At 37.6% G+C, this 22,679-nt stretch overlaps 1 protein-coding gene across 1 annotated transcript; it reads right to left on the reverse strand.

The window, feature by feature from the left end:
• Positions 1-2,591: 2,591 nt before the first annotated feature.
• On the reverse strand, positions 2,592-17,630 carry stum (stum, mechanosensory transduction mediator homolog). The gene is made up of 3 exons (XM_053514697.1): positions 17,398-17,630; positions 7,337-7,516; positions 2,592-4,832 (listed from the first exon to the last, which is right to left on the reverse strand). The coding sequence occupies exons 1-3, from the start codon at positions 17,564-17,566 to the stop codon at positions 4,798-4,800; spliced, it is 384 nt and encodes a 127-aa protein (XP_053370672.1). The 5' UTR covers positions 17,567-17,630; the 3' UTR covers positions 2,592-4,797.
• Between the last annotated feature and the right edge of the window lie 5,049 nt (positions 17,631-22,679).

The following is a 22,679-nucleotide window of genomic DNA, read 5'->3' on the forward strand; positions in this document are numbered from 1 at the left end:
GCATGTTGGACTCAGCGCCACTGTAGAGGCTAATAAAATTTAATTTTTTTTTTATATTTTAGAAATAGTTAATGCATATAACTATATAATAAATAATCAGTTTTAGAGTTTAGAGCAAGAGAGACGCCAAGGTTACGACCTTATGATGTAAGACATGTCAAGCTGTACTTACACAGTACATTCTTCCCATCATACAGTATATACTAACATAAGTATTTCTCCCCCAGTGATTTTATTTTTATTTTTATTTGATTTCCAGTATCAAATATCAGATTAACTGTATGATAAACACCTAGTGGTAAAAAAGTGTAATTACAGGTAAACTGATTACAGGCAGCATCCAGCTCACATGTTGTCCATGATTTTCAGCATAACGCAAATATTAAACAAATATTCTTTTCAAAAAGTGTTTGAAACTAAAGACATAGGGTCTTAAATCTTAAATTTAGTTTAAGGTTGAAATTTTAAAGAACATATTTAAATGCAAAAACTTTACAACATTAAAAAGAGCTTGTTGAGGGGGATATGTTAAGCAGACAGTTATGAGATTTGGTTGTCACTGTATACGGTTGTTAAGTTCCAGGTGAATGCTACAAAAGTGGTTGCTACACTGAAGCTAGGTGGTTGTAATGGTGTTGGCGCTGGCTGCTAGGTTGTTGTCAAGCGGTTGTTATAGGGATGTTAGGTAGTTGCTGGGCTGTTAAATTGGTTGCTGTGGTATTGCTATCATAGGTGGTAAATATATTATTCTAATGAGTAATATGCATTACAGCTGTTTGCTAGGCTTCCTCTCGGCAGATGCTACTATGTTGCTAGGTAGTCGCTATACAGTAGGACTGCTAAAGTAACAATAGGATTTTGTCCTCTCAGGGGTAGCTAAGAGGTTAAGGCATTGGACTACGGTTTGAAAGATCCCAGGTTCAAATCCCATGACCACCAAGTTGTCCCTGTCGGGCCCTTGAGCAAGGCCCTCAACCCTCGACTGCTCAGATATATAATGAGATAAAAATGTACGTCACTCTGGATAAGGGTGTTTGCCAAATGCCTAAATGTAAATGTCCTGTTAGTAAGGTTATTGCTATTATGTTCCAAGTGGCCGCTAATGTTATTTCAGGTAAGGTTGTTATGCTGCTGTTGGACGTTTCCCCTGGTTGCTAGGGTTTTACTATGTAGTTGTTATGGTTTTCAGGAATCCCAAAATATCTCTAGCAGCATCCATGGTTTCAGGTTATCATAGCAAAAGTCACAAAAACCTAATAAAACACTAGAAATGCACCTGGGAGCCAGGAAATCAAGAAACTACCTTATTTGGAGAGAACTTTTTCTTCAACGAATGCTCTGTGCCAAACCAGTGAGCTAAAAATATAGCCTGGCTATGATGGCATAGTAATTCCCAGGGCATAGTGGCAGTAACTAAAGAAATGTGTGTTTGTCTTGTGTTTGTGCGTGTGTGTGTGTGTGTGTGTGTGTGTGCGTGGACTGGGCTTTTATGGACAAACAAATTATTGAAAAGCCTTTTTCTATCAGTTACAACTCTGATACAAATTCCTAAGATACCTCAGAGTTAATGAGAAAGCAAAAAACATAATATGTCACTTAAAAGTTGCTTTGAATTGGAAGCAGATATTTTAAATGTCCTTGGGTTACTTGTCTTAGAACTAGTCATGTTTAGTCATAGGATTAAGAATTATAAATGAGTATTCATGCTAGCAACAGGGAATAAATAAAAAAAATAAGTTTTTAAAAAATAAATAAATAACATTATAGTTAATTAGGTATTATTAACTGAATTTGATGCTGGGTTTTGTTCTGGTAAGATTTCTATTTAAAATTCCAAACCAAGAAACTGACATTTAGACAACACTTGACCATAAATGCCATCTAATAATATTTTCAATGAGATCAATAGATATTTCTTTTATTATTTTTGTGCAAGGAAAAATTATTGGCCTGCATCCTGAAAAGAAAACAACTTAGGAAAATTGGAAATAATGTAAAAAATCTGGAAGGACAGTGGTGACCCATTATCCTTGAGGAAGAAATGTGTACAACACATTGCAGTAGAAAAAGCACAATGCGAAGCTGTGTAGACTAAAAAACCCACTTTTCAATAAGATAATTTGGGGGAAAAAAGCCTTTAATTTGCTAGGGAGCTTAAAAAAGGTCATGTGGTCTGATGAGTCCAGACTAAAATGATGATGCAGAGAATCGATGGGCTCAAATTGTGAGAGAACGAGTGGTCACACATGGTTCAAACATGAATTGGCCCCCACAGAGTCCAAACCTTTATCCTTTTGAGAATCTCTGGGATGTGCTGGAGAAGACATTACACAGCGGTCTGACTCTCCTATCATCAATACATGATCTTGGAAAGAAATTAATGCCACTCTGGATAATAATAAATGTTGTATGTTGCATAAGCTTATTAAAATGATGCTATGGCTGTAATCAATGCAAAAAACAGTCCAATGAAATATTACATTGTGCAACTTTTCTTTGGCTAGGCAGTGTACCGCCACAAAAAAAAAACATAAAAATAATAATTATAACAAATCCAGATTTTGTTAACACTGCTTTAATTTCATCAGTCATCACACACTTCCTATGGAACATTTAAAACAGAAGCATTACTCAACAGTGTTTTAGGAACGGTTTATTAGATACAACACAATACCAAAAACAGAAATGTCACAATTCATATTTAATTTTATTGTAGCTGAATTTTGTCACAGGTTTGCTTTGTTTGAAGTCTTAAAATGACAGGCAGTTTTGTTTCCTGTTTCGTCTGAATAAACAATTATTTACACAATAGCCTTTTTTTAAATGCTATAAACAGGTAAACACATCAGATATCTACAGTATCTACTGACACACCTACTTATTCAACAAAAGTGGGATATTTGAAACTTTGGTGTTAGTTGAACAACAAAACCTAAAAATCACACACTTTATGTATAAATATCTCAGGAGATGCAAAAAAAAAAACAGTATTAAAAATGTTACAATGTTTACAACATTTAATGTTACTTTTAATAACAAATACAAAGATTTTGACTAAGCTGATCTTTTTTTCAAATATAATAATAGTCAATAAAAATAGTCTTTGTATATACTGTAAGTCAGTGAAATAAATCACATTCAAATTACATTATTTTATCTCGTGGACTGAGGGCTCTCTACACTCACCAGCAGTTTAATTATCTATAAATGTTCAATTGCTCATTAACGCCAATATCTAATCAATCACATGACAGCAACTCGCATTTAGTCATGTAGACATGGACAAGACAATCTGCTGAAGTTCAAACTGAGCATCAGGATGAGGAAGAAACGCAGTTTTCAGTCTGAGTATTTCTGAAACTGTTGATCTACTGGGATTTTCAAGCGCAACCATCTCTATGGTTTGCATAGAATGGTCTGAAAAAGAGTGAAAAAATATCCAGTAAGCAGCAATTTTTTGGGCAAAAATGCCTTGTTGATGCCAGAGGTCAGATGAGGATGGCCAGACTGGATTGACTAATATAAAGGTAACAGGAACTCAAATAACTGTAACATCTTGTCACAACCGAGGTATGTCGAAGAGCATCTCTGAATGCAAAACATGTTGAACCTTGCAGCAGCTGGGCTACAGCAACAGAAGACCACACAGTGTACTACTCCTAAGAACAGGAAACTAAAGCTATAACTCATGACTCATGGACTCATCAAACTGGACAAAAGAAGGTTGGAAAAACATTGCCTCATCTGATAAGTCTTGATTTTAGGGTGGTATGTAGGGTCAGAATTTAGCATAAACAATATTGCATGGATCCATCTTGCCTTAAATCAACATTTCAGGTGGTAATACTGTGGGGGATATTTTCTTTTGGGCAATTTTGGATCTCTGTATACCAACTGAGAACTGTTTGAATGTCACAGCCTACCTGAGTATTGTCGCTGACCATGACATTTTCTTTATGACCACAAGTCATTTCAAACATGAGAATGAGTTTACTGTACTCAAATAGCCTCCACAGTCACCAGATCTCAATCCAATAGCACATCTTTGGGATGTGGTAGAACAGGAGATTCGCATCGTGGATGTGCAGCTGACAAATATGCAGGAACTATGTGATGCTATTATGTCAATATGGGCCAGAATCTCTAAGGAATTTCTCCAGCACCTTGCTGAATCTATGCTATGAAGAATTAAGGCAGTTATGAGGCAAAAGAGGTCAAAACTAGTACTGGAAAAAAAAGCATACCAAATGAAGTGGCTTTTGGGTGCAGTGTAGTGTACAGGAAGTAGTTCACTATCAAACATTATCTAAGGTCAGGCTTGCATTGAACCCAGACAGCAGGTCAAATTAAGGTTGTAGCATAAGGATCAGTTCTGGTAACATCTGGGATTTAAGAAAAAGACAACAACAAAACATTTTCAACTACAGGCCAAAAGTGGCCCAACATCCCTGAGATATGGGCATGGTCAGCTGTATGTACTGGACAGGTTCCTTACAATCGCTGCAGAGGGTTACTGTATGTGGGCCGGTACTGGTCTGGGTGTTGCTAGAATAGCTGTCTAACAGTTTGTACTGTAAATCTACTTTAAGCTTCAAGAAGACAGATTAAAGAAAAGACTTGGTACACATGAGCATGATTCTGCTAGTAATAACAAAACACTATATACAGAATGTATATATTTTTTCAGCCTTAAATCCTGACTAGCTTAGCCGTTTAGCCCTTCTTTTTGTGGTGGTTATCCAGAGAATGTGGCCAGAAGTGGTGAAGTGTGAGAGGAAGCTTATTCTCAGACAGGGTTCATAACTGCTGGGCGGATGTCTGCTCCTTGTAGCCTGACAAGAGAAGGAAAAAAGTTATATGAGCGTATTAGAAAGAGATCTCATCTGAAAAAGTATATGCAACAGAAGACATGCTAGAGTAGCTTATATATGTAATCGTCCGAAGGTCAATGATCTCACACCGTATTCCAGCTAGAGCAAACACAAAAGTGCGCAGTGGCAGTTTAGCAGTTGTGGATATCAATGCAGGATCTAGATGATCCTGTGCATGCCATCAGTAAATCCATGCTAAGTTATAAACATGTTCTCCATCTCTGACCTACATCTGACCTCTGTAATAAATTTCCAGCGAGGATTTGGCAACTCTGATACAAATACTGGCTTCCTGAGTTTCTAAATAGTGATAATTCTGGTAGCTTGTGTTAGCATTGTCTAACAAACATATCAAAATTTATGCTTTACAATTAACACATAAGAAATCAACAAATCAGAATTCAACTATAAAATCCTAAACGTAAAATATCTCCAGTCTGCACTGAGTACTGGATTTTTCTACATCTTGTAATTTTTATCATTCGCAGAGATTAGGAATAATTAGCAGGCCAAGTTGTATGCTAGCAGCTGCACAGACATGTAGCTCCATACAGGTTTTTTTTCTTCTGATGTTCCAATAAAAGAAAACATAACAGCCTGCCACTTACAGCAATGGATGAGTGCTGTATCTGACACATCGGAAGACCACCTAGCAGGATCACACTGCTACCGTATGGCTTATTATTTTAAGCTAACGTCATGTTTGTGTCTATGACTGCAAAACACTCTCTGATATCTACACACATTTAATCCTGTATATAGTAAAAGGAGCAATAATTTGAGATGCTGTGAAGGGTGAGACCAAAGTTAGCTCAGATGGCCTGGTGAAAAGCTGACAGATGGGACGAGGTAGGAGGCAAGAAGCAGTCCTGTCTGAATATTTAGTGTAAAGAAGCAGAACAAAGGCCATGCACTGAACCTACCTTCAGAGACTTTTTATTGAGGCAGGGCAGCATGGAAAATAAATAGGAAAATTACTGTAAATTTTTTGACAGCATAGAAATATAGTGATGAAGATTTTTCCTAAATAATGGTCAAATACTGTACTATGGTGACTTCACAATGGGTATAAAAGACAGAATTAATATTTTAAAAAACAACATTAGAGAAAGATTCAACCAATTGCTTAAATACAGTATAAGAGTTATGAGCACCTGGTCATAGGACTATAATCCCACACATTAAAATGCTTCAAAAGTAAAGAATAGCTATGGATCTAAACCATCCTTTACTTGGTTTGGTACAAATTAAAAAGTATCCCAGGTTCTGTTCGGTCTGCCCATTGGCCCATTTATGGATTAACTGAGGTTAAGGCGGAGTCAGTTCCTTCCAAGATGGTGATAACCAGAGCTTCAAAATCAGTCTTTAGAAAACTCATGGGTGAGACCACAGAGTGTTTGTCCAGTTCTTACAGCCTGTGGTAAAAAGCTGTGGCATGTTTTCAAGGAATTTGTGAATTTTAGCATAGTTACCACTGTAAAAGCTTAACTAAATCCTTTTAAATGTGCGAATCAATTCTGAATTAAAAACTGTCCAACAAAAGATACCATAAACAATTTAATCGCACCGCCCTAGTAATTAGAGCTTATAAACTGATTTATCATTTGAGAGCTTATCAGTATGCAGCCAATATGAATACAAGCCCATTCCTTGCAGGATTCTCAAATTGTTAACTCATAATTCCCTTATGAGTTAAGGATTGTGGTCGTGTACACAAACAGCATTCTTGGATACTCTTATTCAGAGTAAGAACATGTAAGCTTAGTCTTACAGAAACTATTAGAGAAACAAGCTTGGAAAAGGTTTGGATATATTATCAATGGACAGGGTGTAAAAATAAACAAGACAACTAATAATTTCTTGACCATGGACAAGTACAGTGGTGGCAGTGATGCCTCGGAGGGTTAAGGCACTGAGTTACTGATCGGAAGGTCGGCGGTTCGAACCCCAGCTCCACCAGGTTGCCGCTGTTGGGCCCTTGAGCAAGGCCCTTAACCCTATCTGCTCCAGGGGCGCTGTATCATGGCTGACCCTGTGCTCTGACCCCAGTTACACTGGGATATGCAAAGAAGTAATTTCACTGTGCTGTAATGTATATGTGACAAATAAAGGCTTAACTTAATTTACAGTAACTAAAATGATTTTAGAGGTCTACCTAATTTGAGCAAAAGAGACTGAAGTCACATCAGAGTCCCTCATAACTGTTACATCCATGTGCCTTCTAAACCCTTAACTATTAGCCGATAAGGTATCCCTGAAAGAGTGGAAATACTGGATAGAAAGTTATTGCACACCAGGCAATGGTCTAAGGATACCCATTCAACACACTACTGGTTCTGGTAACAAAAAAGCTTATATTTTGGTCTATCATAAGACAGAATCTAACTGTAAGACATATACATTTTATATACATTATATATATAGTGTGTTTGTAGAGTCTATGTGTCATGCTGCGTGATGCTCACTTGCAAGGATGACCATGTCCATGCCCCAGAATATGCTCATGATCCAGCCCACCATGACCACAGCAGTGACAATCTGGATGAAGGCAGCAGCAATGTTAAGCCAGAACACACAGCACACATGTCTATCCGGTAGATCAGTCCTGGCACCACACAGCACTGTGAAGGCTGAGATGAATGTACCTAGACATTTACAGGCAAAAGGAACGGCAAAAAGGCATTAAAAAAATCAAATGATGTAAATGTTGTGTGTGATGGACTGAAGTACGATCTCAGGTGTGCTCCTGGCTTCCATGCAACCTCGAACAAGATAAAAGTTTGAGGTTCTTGACTTTATTTAGAGCTGTGATACCTGCAGATATACCAACCAATGGGAGTGAATTCTAAAAGCACAGAAAAAGTTATTTAAATTATTTTGATGATCATCTACTCTGCTATTATAGATTATCCCACATACAGAAATCGTAAAAAAAAAAAAAGGAGGAATAAATGTATATTTTACCTTCAATTACTGGTATCTGGTAGAACTGTGAAAAGGACTGTGGATTCTTTTATGAAATCTTCTTGGTGTGACTTGTTTCAGGCATTTATTTCTAATAAAAATTCGAAACAACTAAAACTACTAATTTAATTCAATAAAATTTTACTTGTACAGCATTTTTAACAATTGTCATTGTCGCAATGCAACTGTACACAATCAAAATAAAATTATGCAAATCTGAATGATGTATGAATGTGTATGAATAAAAATTATGAGATAGTCCCTGATGAGCAAGCCGAGCTCAACAGTGGCAAGGAAAAACTCCCTGAAATGGCATTAGGAAGAAACCTTGAGAGGAACCAGACACAACAGGGAACCCATCCTCATTTGGATGATAACAGATAGCAGGGATTTATCTGCAGTCATACTGTGTGTTAGGTGGCTGGAAGTACAGTCTTCCATCAGTTGATGTCTTTAAGTTAACATGCAGTCCAGTTTGTTATTGGAGGATGTAGACTGTAGTGAAACTCCAGTCCTAAACTATTAAGCAGTAGACTGCAGTCCCACGTCCTCAGAGAACAGCTGCCTGCATCAGCTGAGGCCAGTACTGTTTTCATGGTAAGGTGGAACCGTCCCCAGTCACCACACGCATGCCAAGCAGAACACATGGGGCATCTTAATCTTGATCTTAATCCTTTTTTTTAATTGTGAATGAATTCTTAATAAAAAATTGGCGCCTCTATTCAACTAATTGAACAGATTGAACAAACAATCGATTCAATCGCACAGGTCTATCTAATTGTATCTCCTAATTGTTAGTCATATACTAGATCCATCAGCAGAAGGGGGGAAAAAACTAAATAAACAACAGCTCTCCTGGAGGCGGTGAAGAACAATTTATAGTTGACAGGTCCTCCCGGGCTCCTACCGAGCCAACGCTGTGCTAACGACATGCTGTCATCCTAACGATTAGCAGCTATGAATCATAAATTACAACATTTACATTAAAAGGCATTGGTGAAGAAATCCCCTTCTTTAGAGATGAGGAATGACAAATAGACAACAGAGTTGTGTACTTTTAAAAAAAACTCAATGAAACATGAAATGCTAAGTTTTTTTTTTAATCCCAACTTCACCCAACCAGCAAGCAAAGATTTTGTTTGTCTGTTTTTCCTTTTTCCATTCTTCCCAATCCAAACCTGTGTTTTTACTCACTCTACCTACTGTATACAAACAAATGTTCTGAGGAAATATTCTACTCATTTCTTTTTATGTGAAAAAAAAAAAACATCTTAAACTACTCCTCATTTAGCTCAGCCCTTATTGTATTTTCAGAATTTTTATTTTCTCCCTCTGAACTCATCCTGTCATCCGTTTTGTCTTTCCGTCTGTACCCGTGCGTGGGTGTTGGTTGTTTTGACTAACCCAGCATATAGGCATGGCTGTTAACGCCGCTCTAATTACTGACAGCGACGTGAATACCGTCGTTCTGCCACTTCGCGTCTCCTACATCTTGTCTCCCACTCTTCCTTCTTTCTGTTGCACTTTTTTAAATCGATTGTCATTTATTTAACATTATTCAGCTATCATTCAGAGTCAGATATGCCACTCTGTTATAAAGAAACGATGCACAGGATCGAGAAGAAATAAGTTGCTGGTGGGTGAGGGGTCCTTGTTCCTACACATTAGGCTGAAGATGACTGTAATTTTCCCTTAGCCTTGTTCAGAGCGCACCATCTGTGTGGGAAGGTAATTATCCAGCTTAGTCTTTAGTTCAAGTGCTTGGTCTGTTCGGTTTAACACACAGACACTTTGCAGTACGCATGTAACAAGTCCGTCTGCTTTAAAGGAGCACAACACAGTGTTCTATTGTGGCTGTAACATTTTATACAAGTGATTTGATAAAAAAAATAGCCTTAATGACTACTGCGGCTGCTAAGAGGTGTTTTAAAGAAAACTGTTGACTGAAAATAATGCATTAATTTGTGTTAAAGAGCTATTTGCTACACAAAACCTAATTCTCCTCGAGCAGACTTGAGGACTCCTGGGTGTGTGATGATGCTGAACCTGATTTATGTTGGAAAAGTTAAGGAGGCAAGGAGTGTTGGTTGTCTGCTGCCGGTCTGCAAGGATGTTTAAAATTTAGAAGTACTTGATGCAAAAGACCAGCACTGACTACATGATGTTAGGGTAAGGTTGAACAAATGCTATCAACACAATGTTGCAAATACGACTTAACACAACAACTGAAATACAAAATAATGCAAATACGACTTTATCTCACAACTGAAATACAAAAGATACATCTATAAGCAAGTCTGGAACTCCAGTTAAACTCTGCTAAGTTTACTAAATCAAAACTGAGGCAGAAGGGAGGAATTAGGCATTCGTCTGTCCCAATCTTCTAATGAAAGCTGTCAAGGGGCAACGGAGGCGGAGAATGGTGTGCAAATAAGCGCTATGCAGCATAAGTGCTACAAAGGGTGAACTTTTATCATTTTAATGCTGTATTTGCAACATTGTCATTCAAAGTTATCTCAACCTATTATTTTATTTCATTTAATGTAAAGTTCAAAAACAGCAATGTCATTCTATTAAGAGATTTATAAGACAATTCTGACTCATGCCAGATTTAGTATATTAACAGTGGCATCAGAAGAAAGAATCTTTGAACATAAAACTATTTTAAAACACTGATTGGAAATCAAGGTTAATTTGCTTGTTTATTTCTGTCAGGGTCAACCCCAGATATTGGAATGTTTTAGTTTAAGATCTTTTATATTGACCTCCTTTTCGGCTTCCTGTTTTGTATTCATTCTTATTTGCAACTGAATTCTGTATTTCTCATTTCACTTCTAATCATACGTTCCAAGTTTCCTTAATTTGTTGCCCAGCAACTGTTTATTCTTTGTGTTAGCTACGGTTGTGTCTCAATCTTAGTGCTTACCGCGTTTCATGGTTAGTTCTGTTTATTTATACAGTAGGTTTACATTACCTCATTCCTCATCCCTCAGTCACACAAACAAATTTCATTGATTATTTGGTAAACCCATTCAAATTGATATCATCGATGAAAAGTAATTGTTAAATATGGAAGCCAATATACATTAAATCCATAAATGGTTACAAATCAGACCAGTCAGTCACTTTAAAGAATCCGCTCTGTATAAAAAGAGCCCATGTTCTCACAGTTCAGATGGTGTGTAAGTTGACCCACATTCACAGACATTCTCTCTCATTTTTGCACCAGGACTGAGTGATAGGTGACCAATCTGGCATGCCTCAAGCAGCAATGTGACGTAAACAGTACAGTACAGTACTTCCTCCTGTACTGTGTGAAGAAAAATCCCCTGTTCAATTTGTTAGTGCCCTATAGTGAACATAAACTGTGCTGTGCTAGCATATCTATGGGATTTGTAATGTTATGTTAGTATAATGCTATTTACTAGCTTATACAGCTAGTAAATAGTTTATATATAGCTTGTATTTTTCCGTTGAACTACATTATGTATGTGGTTTATGACCATATTTGTGTTGATGAAAGGGGAACAGTTGGTTCTTTAGTGTTTTCTTCATTATACATGTGAAAATAAGAGCCCTGCTTCCTGGGTGGTCAGACTAGGATCAGCCTCTAGCAAGGACAGAATAGTGTTGGATGATGGAAATAGAAGAAGCCATATCGGTTGACCTCTAGCTGTGTCGGTTGACCTCTATATTATTATGAAATAAATTTCATGATTGTGTGATTAACTAAAGGGCTAGTTCTACACAGGACCGGATTAACAAAATAAACATATTTTTGTTGTTTTTATAATAATATTAGGATATTTTGAATTGAGCTTTGTCATTGTATTATCTGATATTTATTCAATTAGTTTTTTTGTTTCAGCTATGTATCCATGCACTGGTACATTCTCTTTGCCACATCTGGCGATTCCTGTTTTTTTGTGTTTGTGAGCTGCCGTTAATCACAAGAAAAGAAAGCAACAAAAAAGTTAACTTTGGGATTTTTTAATATTACTGATATTAAGGGGAAAAAATGTCAAGCTCTCGCGTGGGTTCCTACTTCGTGTTCTACACGCGCACAGAGATTTCGTACAAGACGGGTGGCACTGATGATGTCGCATCTGCACAGCAATATATTTCCCTTCTCAGGTACTATAGCTGATTTAAGTCCCCCCTGAATATGCTGTACCGTATTCAAGACCACCTTTAGAAATGGACTCAAGTGCAGAATATTTGTGTTCTCACTGATCAAAATCTACCAGACTTTGGGGTCAAGTGTTCTTGGAAATGATCCACAGGCTCTAATGTGAAAATGTCATAAATCTCCACACAGTCACATGGAAAACCCTGCTGTCACAGGTAATGTAACATTTGATGTGGTGGATTGCGATGCACAGTATCCAACCCTATTTAAGCATCTAGTGGTGTCTTTCAGGTGTTCCTAAGCTCAAGCGTCAATAAACAACAGGCTGTTTAGATTAAGGAACTTTCACAAGCTTTCAGATTCAGCCTTGAGCCAGGCTTTAAATCTGCCAGCTGAGCATGTGCGACCAGACATGAGTCAGACATGACATGCTGAAGGTGGCCAATGCCAAATAACTGATATCTACTATTATTTTCTGAGAGATTCAGATATTGTCGGCATAAATGTGGTAGCATGGTTAGCTCTGGCTGCCTTCTTGGTACAGTGTTGACTAGAATGGCCAAGTGTACCAGAGCAAATGTTTGAGCTGCAAATTAGTGAAAATTCCAGACAGTAAACAATATGGTGTAAACAAAAGACTTAGTACCAACTCGACAGAGCAACATAAGCTCTCCTATTTAGATCAGTGTCTACAGTACGATAGGACCCTTCTCCGTTAAGGGCTCGACTCCACCCAGAAGTTGCTTGTATTTTCCAAAGGACCCCACAGTCATGTGTTTTGAATTTAGACCACTTTAACAGTTGCAGGATGTAGATGCCAGAAGTGAAACAAGGGAAATGTTGTGTTGTTGGCTATAAAAAGAACCTTTGACTTAATTTTTTATCCCAGCTTCTGCATGATACGGCAAGGGCTATGGTTTATTTATGGTGGTTTATTTAATGTTTCAAGCACCATCACTAAAGTTGTACATGTAAAACACTTTACACTGGACTGATTTCTCAACAAAGGACAACTCCAAGCTGGTTTCGTCCAAAAAAAAAATCCTGAAGCTGTGACGGTTACAGCTTTGACACATATGTATACCTAGTATTGCAAGCCGAACCAGGATAAATCTTTGGGACAGTTTAGAATCTCTGGCTTTTACATTTCTGGAGTTACATCTCTGCTTCGCTCCATCTGTTTCTTAAGGACTAAGGATGTGTGGGAGCTCAGCTAACAGCTAACCTAGCCTTCTTCAGCTCCTAGTTGTGTTTTAACTTTAAACCATAACACAAATATATACCAGTAAACTGGTAACAAGATCATGGGCACCCAAGGTTTATCCATGCCCTTGGGGAACAAAGGCCAGACCATGTGCTCTGTTCCCACAGAAAACACAATGCAGCACAAATCACAGGTAAAAGAAACCAGTGCTGGTCACGATAGAAAGACACCAGAACATCCAGTCCATCACAGCCCGCCAAACAAAGGGCACACAGGCAAAGAGCCATGTCTGCTGACCCCACCTCCAAACTCTCAAGATCACAATCTGATTGAGGACCCATAGATTACGTTCCACAAGACCTGGGGGTGTGCTGTGGTGTCTGGCACCAGGACTTAGTCATTGGATCCTTCGGGTGCTATGGGGTATGCTGGAAAAATAAGTCTGAGCCACAGAGTCCCCACCCCACAGCCTACAGCACCCAAAAGATCTGCTGGCACACAACAGCAACTCCCCCCAGAGGTCTTGTGGAGTCCTGCCTAAAGTGGCCAGAGCTGCCCCAGCTGCCTATTCTTGTGTCATTTAGAGTGGCCGATGTATAGCTACATAATATAAAAAATTTTAATGGAACGATGTCAGTTCATCATATCATTCTTACAAGATTACAAAGCTGTTATCTTAAATATTAGGGAACACTGATGGAGCCTGTTACAGAAAAGCCTTTTTGGCAACATCTGCTGTCATGGTAACAGGAAAAAGCACCCGGTCTTGTACAACACCATCCACGGAGCCTTGGATTCACACATGTCTCCCTCATTTATCCTCCATTTCCCGAAAGCACTCTTGTGTATGTTTGACTTAGTCTAGTTCTGAGAAATAGGGAAAAAGCAGGAAGTTGTAAAAAAAAAAAAAAAAAAACTCTGGTCTTTTTGTCTGTTATGTGAAAAAGGATTTATGCGGTTTGGCATTTGTACAATCTGAAGACAAAAGAAGAGTCCACACTTCTGTTAACACACAAAAATAGTATTATATAAAAGCCATGGGGTCAGACAGGCTTGGTACAATCTAAGCTGTCTTCACAAACAGTCATGGTGTGAAGGAGGCGGTGGCAGATTTCCTCTACACACAACTAACAGAATGTTAATTCTGACTGTAACTAATGCAAAGTAGCCGTAGATTTTGTTACTACTGTAGATAAAGTAGCACAGTGTATCAGGAGTGACAGACTAAGGATGGACGTGAAACCTTCAAGGAACTGAAGAACAGCTGTTAAGGTTTCTGCTCTGACCAGACAGGATTTCCTAATGTCTTAACATTTATTTCATATGGTTGAAAAAGGTTGCAAACTTAAAAACCTACTTACAGTTCTGTGAAAAAGTATTTGTGCTTCAGCATGATTTCTAGTATTCACAGTTTGTTTACTGAAGGTAAAAAAAAGTAATTCAATTCCCAGTATATTATACTGTAGGAAAAAAGTAATTGCCCCCTCCCTCCCTGACCAAATTTAATAAGCAAACAAACACTTTCCGGTATCTGGAGATCAATTTTTTACAACCATTCGTCTTTGCAGAATTGCTTTACTTCAGAATTACACACACGAGGTCTTCAGGGTAAAGTGCCTGTGATTTACACTAATCCATTCCAAAATTTTAATTTGTTTGTGTTTTTAAGCCTATCACAGATGGACTTGTTGTTGAATCACAGATTGATGTCTTACCGCACCGCCTATCTGTCACAATCACAGATTGATGACCGGACATCCTTGCTTGTGATTTTCCTGTTTGAGAGCACATCTCATTTACAGAAAGTTACCTTGATTCAACGAAGCATCTCCACATCACCACGCTACTATCACCACATTATACTGTGGAATGCTGTGTTAGCTTTATACCCCAGATGTAACATTTCTCCAGAAAATCAGTCCGGTGTTAAGGGCTTATGGGGTGACCCGTTTCAGAAGACACATTATGGGTTAATTGTTAGACTGAGTCATTACGGGGGCGACTCTTTTTTTTTTTTTTTTTTTTACACACGGCCAGCTGGTGTTGTGTTGGACAAGATTCTTACTTGAGTAAATGAGTGATGATCATTTCAGAACTGTAATTCGTGTCTACCCGTTTTTTTTTTGTGTGATTTAAATATCTGAAGCAGTTTGATGACATCAGAAATTAAACAGATGAAAATAAAAAGGGTATAAAAGAGAAGGGGCTAATACTTTTTTCAACACAGAGTAGCAAGAGTGCAAATCTGCATCAGAAGGGTTTGGAAGAAGAAAGTGAGGCTTTAAACTAATTTGCATTTATAGCCACTTAGATTTAGAATAATTACTAAAATAATTATTAAAATTAGTAATAATATACTTATATACTAAAATTAATAATATATAAATATGGGGCTTTCTACTAAAGGTGTTGCTATGACTAATGATGGAATTTAAAACTACTATGCTGCTATGCTTCTTTAGTTTTATTAACCCTGCTGTTGTGGTCCGGCTCAAACTGCCTGTTTGCTATTAACTCTCTATGGCCTCAGGTCATCTAACCAACCCATTATCTTCACTTTTTAAGGGCATTATAGTACTGTATGCATTCTATTTGGCAATGAGAAGGTAAAGTGAAAAACAAATAAACACATCGCATTCAAACCCAAGCGCAGCAATTATCATACAAGTTTCATGATGTACCAACATCATTAAGGCCAAAGAAACGAGTATGACGAATGCTTTACCAAGAACAAAACATTTAAAAAAAAAAAATTGACAGCAACTAGAACTTATCACTAGGTCACTCGATACACAACATTTGCTCGTCTTCTTCATATCACCTAAATTATCTCACACAAATCCAGGCTAACAGGGAAGTGCTTCAAATAAAGATCGGTGTTCTGGAACAGTCCAATCAGAGCTTGAAGCATTTTTTTTAGGGAAGTGTAAAATGAAAAGATCAAATCTTGATGCCCTAAAGTGGTACTCTAAAAACATTGAGTGCTGCAGTAAAAGGTCCAGCTGATAATTTAGACCAATTTACACATTGCTAGTTATGTTTATATTGGTCAGTTGGTCAATCAGAACTCTAACATTTCCAGTAGCAAAAAAACCTGAAACCTAATATCTGTGAAAGTAAAACGTAGCTATGGAGTTACATGAATCATACATAAATTGATGCGGTACTATTCTAACATATTTAATGGCGTTTTTTTTTTTTCCTTAAATTGGTTGAAGGTTAAATATTGATTGTAAAAAAGGTTGTCAAAACAACATTCCTAGAATGTTAAGAAGCCAATATTGTTCTTGTGGTCATTCATACCAATGATGTTCTGAAATACAATACACCCATCCAACGCTCATTTAACATTCTTCCAAGACTTATCCAATGTTTGTCCAACGCTCATCCAACACTCAACCAACACCCATCTAACGTTCATTCAATGTTCATCCAACACTTATCCAATGCTCATCCAGCATCAGCAACTAATGTAACTATTTTAGCATTTAGTATTTTTTATCATTTAGTGTTTTGTAAAGCGCATTTAACTTGTGCAAATTTACACACATTTATGGGAATTGGAAGCACATCATTAATAAAAAAAGAAAACACCACCCATTCAGCATTTACCATCCTCCATTTTATCCCTGCTATCATCAGCAATATTTTCATCACAATATTATCTTTAAGTTGCTGCCATCTTTTACCCTGCTGTCCTGTGTGTGATCTCTCCTCTGATTAAAAAGTGTTCAGTGCCACTTTCTACAGCCCTTCTTTACAGAACCTGCTACTGTTTACTCCTTCTTTTCAGCTTTGTGTCAGCCTTGTGTCTTTCCTTAATTATTATAATGAGCTCTAGTCACTTGGCTAAGCATACATTTATGGGAAAATCTGCATTTCAAAACTTTCATTTTTTTAAATAGTATTCATTGCTTTTTAAGGGAAGGTTTTTGATGTTTTAAAAAATTATATTTTACTTATAATTTAAATATGTGGCTATTAAAATGAGTATACATTTACAGTGAGTGGCATTAAAAAGGGGAGGAAACTAGTAGACAATTAGTCAAGTAGAATCAATCAAAACGTCTCTCTCTCCTTTCCTCTCTCACACACACACATACACTGGTTATAAAGCTGTTCTTTTTAGTATTATTTTTAAAAAAGTTAAGAGGTGTTGAAGAGAACACAGACACACAGTGTGTATAATGAAAATAAAGCTCGCTCCATGATGCGCGTGAGTTTCTTACCCAGGCCTGGGATGAAGGTGTTGAGGAAGAGACAGAGGACAGCCACAGGGAAGGGCATGTAGGGGATGGCCGCGCGCAGAGCTCCCTTCTTCTCCCGAACTTGCACAACAACTCCGCTCTGAGAGGAAGAAACTCCTTTCTCCTTCACCTCCGTCTCTGTTTGCTCCATTTTCTGCTAAAGGAAAAATACAGGTGTATAGAAATAGAAATATAAAGATATGAGAAGGGCGCGAGCTCTCGGGTGCCTAAGCGTCGCCTGCGCGCGAGCAAAAAACCGGAGAGTGATGTGCGGCGCGAGGACGAACCGAATCTTTTCTAGTGAATCATTTCATTGAACTGACGGAATCGGATCAGTAAACGATTCTTAGACTTAACAAATGTCTAACTCTATTCTAAATCTACTTTAATCCTTATAGAGTTTTTAAATTATAGTCTGTTTATCACAGGATATAAGAACTGGACATTCAGGATTATTTTAAATAATAATAATAATAAGAAGAAGAAGATACACAGACATAAAAAAATGCATACATACCCAGATTTTGATGCTAAAATGTGTGCACCAAAGCATGTTACATTTTGGGGATAATACGGAGTGGTTAGCACTGTCGCCTTGCACCTTGAGGTCCTGGGTTCGAATCCCGTCCCAGGTCTTTGTGCATGGAGTTTGCATGTTCTCCCTGTGTTTGATGTGTTTCCTCCCACAATCCAAAGATGTACAGATTAGGCTAACTGGTGTTCCCAAATTACCTGTAGTGTGCCATGTAGGTGTTCACCAAAGGTTCTACCATGGTTGTAAATACATGAATAAATAAAATAGTTAGCACTACCCTCCACAGTCAATAGTTGGACTACAGAGGTTCCTAGATGGATGGGTTGAATACTCAGTTGACTTAACAGTTGTCCTAAGTATACAATGAGAGCATTGTTTTTATCAGCAAGAAGGTGCCTCCCAAAAAACCCAGGGCTCGACTACCTTCTGACTCCACAGATGGTTTACCTCCTGTTAACATTAGAAGAGGGGATTTTAAAATTCCTAGCGATTAGTCTCTGGGACAGTACACCTTCAGACTGACCAGAAATATGGCCTTTTCTGATGGATAATCAGACGTTTCTTTCAAATGTTTTTTTCTAGCTTTTTAAGATGGGTCTACTTCATGATAATGACACAACATTTTGGGGTAAATATCTAGTATCTTAACAATGATGGGTAAAATTAAATGAGCTCAAACTGTCTAATTGGCACAACTGGTAATTGAAACGATCCAATAAAAAGGAGGAAAAATGCCTTTTTTTAAGCACAAAATAATAATCACTAATACTGGGTCGGTATTTGACTACACATGAGCAATTAATTACAAAACAGTCATTCATTTTCAAAAATTCTGGTTAAACCTAATTTATTAATATATCACCATATACTGATCTTATATCACCACACACACACAGACACAGCAAGATGCTCTGGAAGCCCTCCGGTGGAATTTTTTGTTTTAGCAGTAATTTGAAATGTGACATCTCATTTTTTTCACTTACCTCAAAGCGAGAACTTGTCTCATCAGACAATAGATAACACTGTGGAGGCCATCATCAACAAAGGGGGATTCTGGAGTACCACAGTGACATCACAAAAAAAACGACATCTCCCTAAAACTGATAAAACAAGTATAAAAAAATAATCAGGGAGTTCATCAAGAGACCTACAGGAACAACTGGTACACACTGGTTTACTCTTTGCATGTGATAAACTCTTATGTTTTTTACATGGATGGGTAGCGTGATTAGACAGAATGTCTTATACAAGCCTGGTGGAAAATGTTTTATCAACTGATAAGGCCACAGCAAAACATGGTGGTGGCATCAGGCTATGGTTCTGCTTCTGCTTCTTCTTAGCTGATATTGGGGATCTGGTCAAGGAAAATAGGAAAGCAGGGAAAAATGAAGAGCTTCAAATCCCAATCTATTCTGGAACCGCTTCAGAAGACAATTTCCTTTAAATTGTTAAACTGTGGGAGGAAACCCACCAAGCACAGGGAGAACATGCAAACTTTTTTTTTATACAACTTTGAAACACTCAAAATTACTGAGCTTTATTTCTCTTTCTGCAAGTAAGTTAATGCCCTGACCAGGTTTTCAAATCTAATTAAATCTAATCACATCATAGAAACACTCATTTATGGCTAACATAGCAAGGCATGCTGAGACTGCAACATTTGCAACTGACCATGAAGTAGCTCACACTGACGCATTGGAACCTGTGACTGTATCAAACAAGTTGTCAAGCCTCATTATTTCTTACTTACTAAACCCTATTCGCTAATCCAAATGTACCTGAGTGTTTAGCTTAAATAAGAGATAAGACTAAAGAAGAATTAAAATAAACAACTATTCAAAAAGTTTGCATTTTCTCCCTGTGCTTGGTGGGTTTCCTCCCACAGTCCAAAGACCTGCAGATTATGCTAATTGGCATTCCCAAATTGTTAGTAGTGTGTGAATGAGTGTGTGACTGTGTGTGTGTGTGTGCCCTGCGATAGATTGGCACTCTGTCCAGGGTGTACCCTGCCTCATGCCCTAAGTCTCCTGAAGCCCCCTGCAACCCTAAATACAGAATAAAGTCGTATAGACAATGAGTGAGTGTTTTTTACTAAAATGCAAAACCATTAAAGAATATACAGGATACGTAGAAATCTATTTATGTGCAAAATGGGTCATAATATCACCAGACACACTCATGTGCAGGTTCTAAATGTGCTTAACTGAGCACTGTCCTTTACTCTACTGAGCAATGTTCTTAAAGTATGATTATATCATTCTTTAAGAAGTGCGAAAAAAACTATACTTGAGTGATGACAGTGAGCTTTGACAGCCTCCTTCCATCCTCCACCACTTCCACTGTGTCCAGTCTGATGGCCAGTTCTGATCCAGCTGTCTTATTGTGGCTTTTTTGATGGCCTTTTTCCCAGCACAGAGCAAAGTAGACGACAGCACTCAAACTTACAGACCCATTTTTGTGCAGGTCTTCCACGTCCTTGTCCATGTTCATGTCCCACCCCAGCTTGTCATTTGGGTGAATAGGTACTTGTGAGTCTGTAATACTCCAAAATTTAAACTTTCTATGTTGACCAGAGCTGGAGCAGCTTTAAGTACCTGTGGTACCTGACCAAATTTTAAATCATTCAGTACTGCTAAATGTATGAGTCATTACAGCACAGTATCTGTGGTGTCTTTACTTTAGTGGCCAGCTTGAGATATAGAAATTTCATCAATTTCACATCTGCTTTGGTCTATATGGGGTATTGTGGCCTGTAAAGATCTCTCAGTTCATAAAACCTCTGCCCTCTGAGTAACAGTTTTAGCTTCAGGATGTTTAGACATTTGGGTTCCACTGGGAATGTTATCACCTTTAACCCATGGACCTTAGTGGTCAGCACTATTGCCTTGCACCTCCAGGGTCCAGGTTTGCCCTATATGATGATGTGTCCAGGGTGTACCATGTCCTGTGTCCTAAGTCTCCTGGGATAGGCTGTGTGAGCCTGTGTACACTGGGTAAAGCGGTATAGAGGATGAATAAAAGTGTGTGTGAGTTAATAAGTGAGTGAGTGAGTGAGTGAGTCTTATGTGTGTGTGTGTGTGCTTTATAAGAAAACCACCAGTGGCGGACTGGCCATCTGGAGTACCGGGAGTTTTCCCAGTGGCCCGCTGGCCAATGTGGGCGGCCCAGTCAGTACGCAAATATATAAAAGATGACGGAAGCCATAATATTGCATCTCTTTTCTACGCATATGGATGAGTGCGTCGATCGCACGAGCGCCGCCGACAAGCAGCGCGTGTTTATGTTACGGATGCGGATGTATCGCCCTCCCTTAATATTAACTAGTTTGGTCTAGTTTCTGAAACACACAGCATTAACTTGTGTTAGTAATTATTGTGGTAGTCAATATTAATTTAAAATAACGTTTCTCAGCATTATTTCGAAATAATATTGACTACCATAATAATTAAAATAAGTAACTAGTTTACTAGCGTAAGCTAATGCTGCTAGTGATTTTATTTTAGCTTACCTGTTCAGTTTTATTGCCATTCTTTTTAAAATATTGTCTTTATAGATTTATATGTTGTTTGTCCTGTTGTTCTTTCCTTTGTTTCTTTGTTTTACTGATATGGACCAATATATGTTCATTATTATACTTCAAATAATATGTTTAAATAGCATTGATTTCTGTACTGTATTATATTTTTATACTAGTAACTGGTGTTAAAAATTCATCTCTACATTAATGAGCCAATGTATTATGATGTGGGCTGCTGTGGGCCAGGAAGTCCAGGGCCACTTTTTGGTCCCAGTCCGCCCCTGAAAAGCACAGAAGCAGTGTGTAGTTCTCACGCAAACTTACACATTATACTTTGTGTGATTGTGTTTTTAAATCATCAGTGGATTAAACAGAGCTGCATCAGAGATGTTAATTTATAAGAAATATTTTATATTTTTTCATTAATATGAGGCCATGATGACAGAGACGAAAATAAAGAAAATAATATACATTAGTTCTTTGATTTGTTATTATTATTATTATTATTATTATTATTATTGTTGTTGTTGTTGTTGTTGTTGCTGCTGCTGATTTATCACAATATTTTACATTTGTAACAAAACTTTGGTCATAAAATATTTGAAAAAACGACGAATTATTTAGTTTTAATAGCAGATTATACACCATTTAGCGCCATCTACAGGTTACAATCATTCTACTCAATCCGGCTTTTATGTATAGATTGTTACATGCATGGTGGAACATCGTTAAAATAGCAGGTAATAAATAAATAGGTTAATGAACAGACTAATTAATTAATGAATTAACTACCAAAACAGCACCATAAATTACAAACTAAAAGTCTATAACAAGATTCACACAATTGAACAATTTTTAATAATTGTTTATATTATGTTTTAAATTTATTTATTTATTTATTTATATATATTTTCTTAAATTATTGTGATTGATTGGTTAAGGGGGAGGGGGAAAATACCACCAAAGGCTGCTGTTTTTTTTTTTTTATCATTGTAGGTCGTGTTTCTGGATTTGCTTTATGACGTATTAAAGGTGTAAAAATTTAAAACTCCAACAATGTCAATTGCAACAATATCTAAAAAGAAATGAGGCAATTCCTAGGCACTGACCAGCTAAAAACTTGGAGCAAATTTAATAAAGCTTGCTCTAAACAATACAAAATCCACAGTAGTTTTGACATCTACAGTATATGCAGCAGAGTGCCTGGCAGGC

The sequence above is a fragment of the Clarias gariepinus genome, chromosome 2 (assembly GCF_024256425.1).
Source record: "Clarias gariepinus isolate MV-2021 ecotype Netherlands chromosome 2, CGAR_prim_01v2, whole genome shotgun sequence".
In the NCBI taxonomy this organism is placed as follows: domain Eukaryota; kingdom Metazoa; phylum Chordata; class Actinopteri; order Siluriformes; family Clariidae; genus Clarias; species Clarias gariepinus.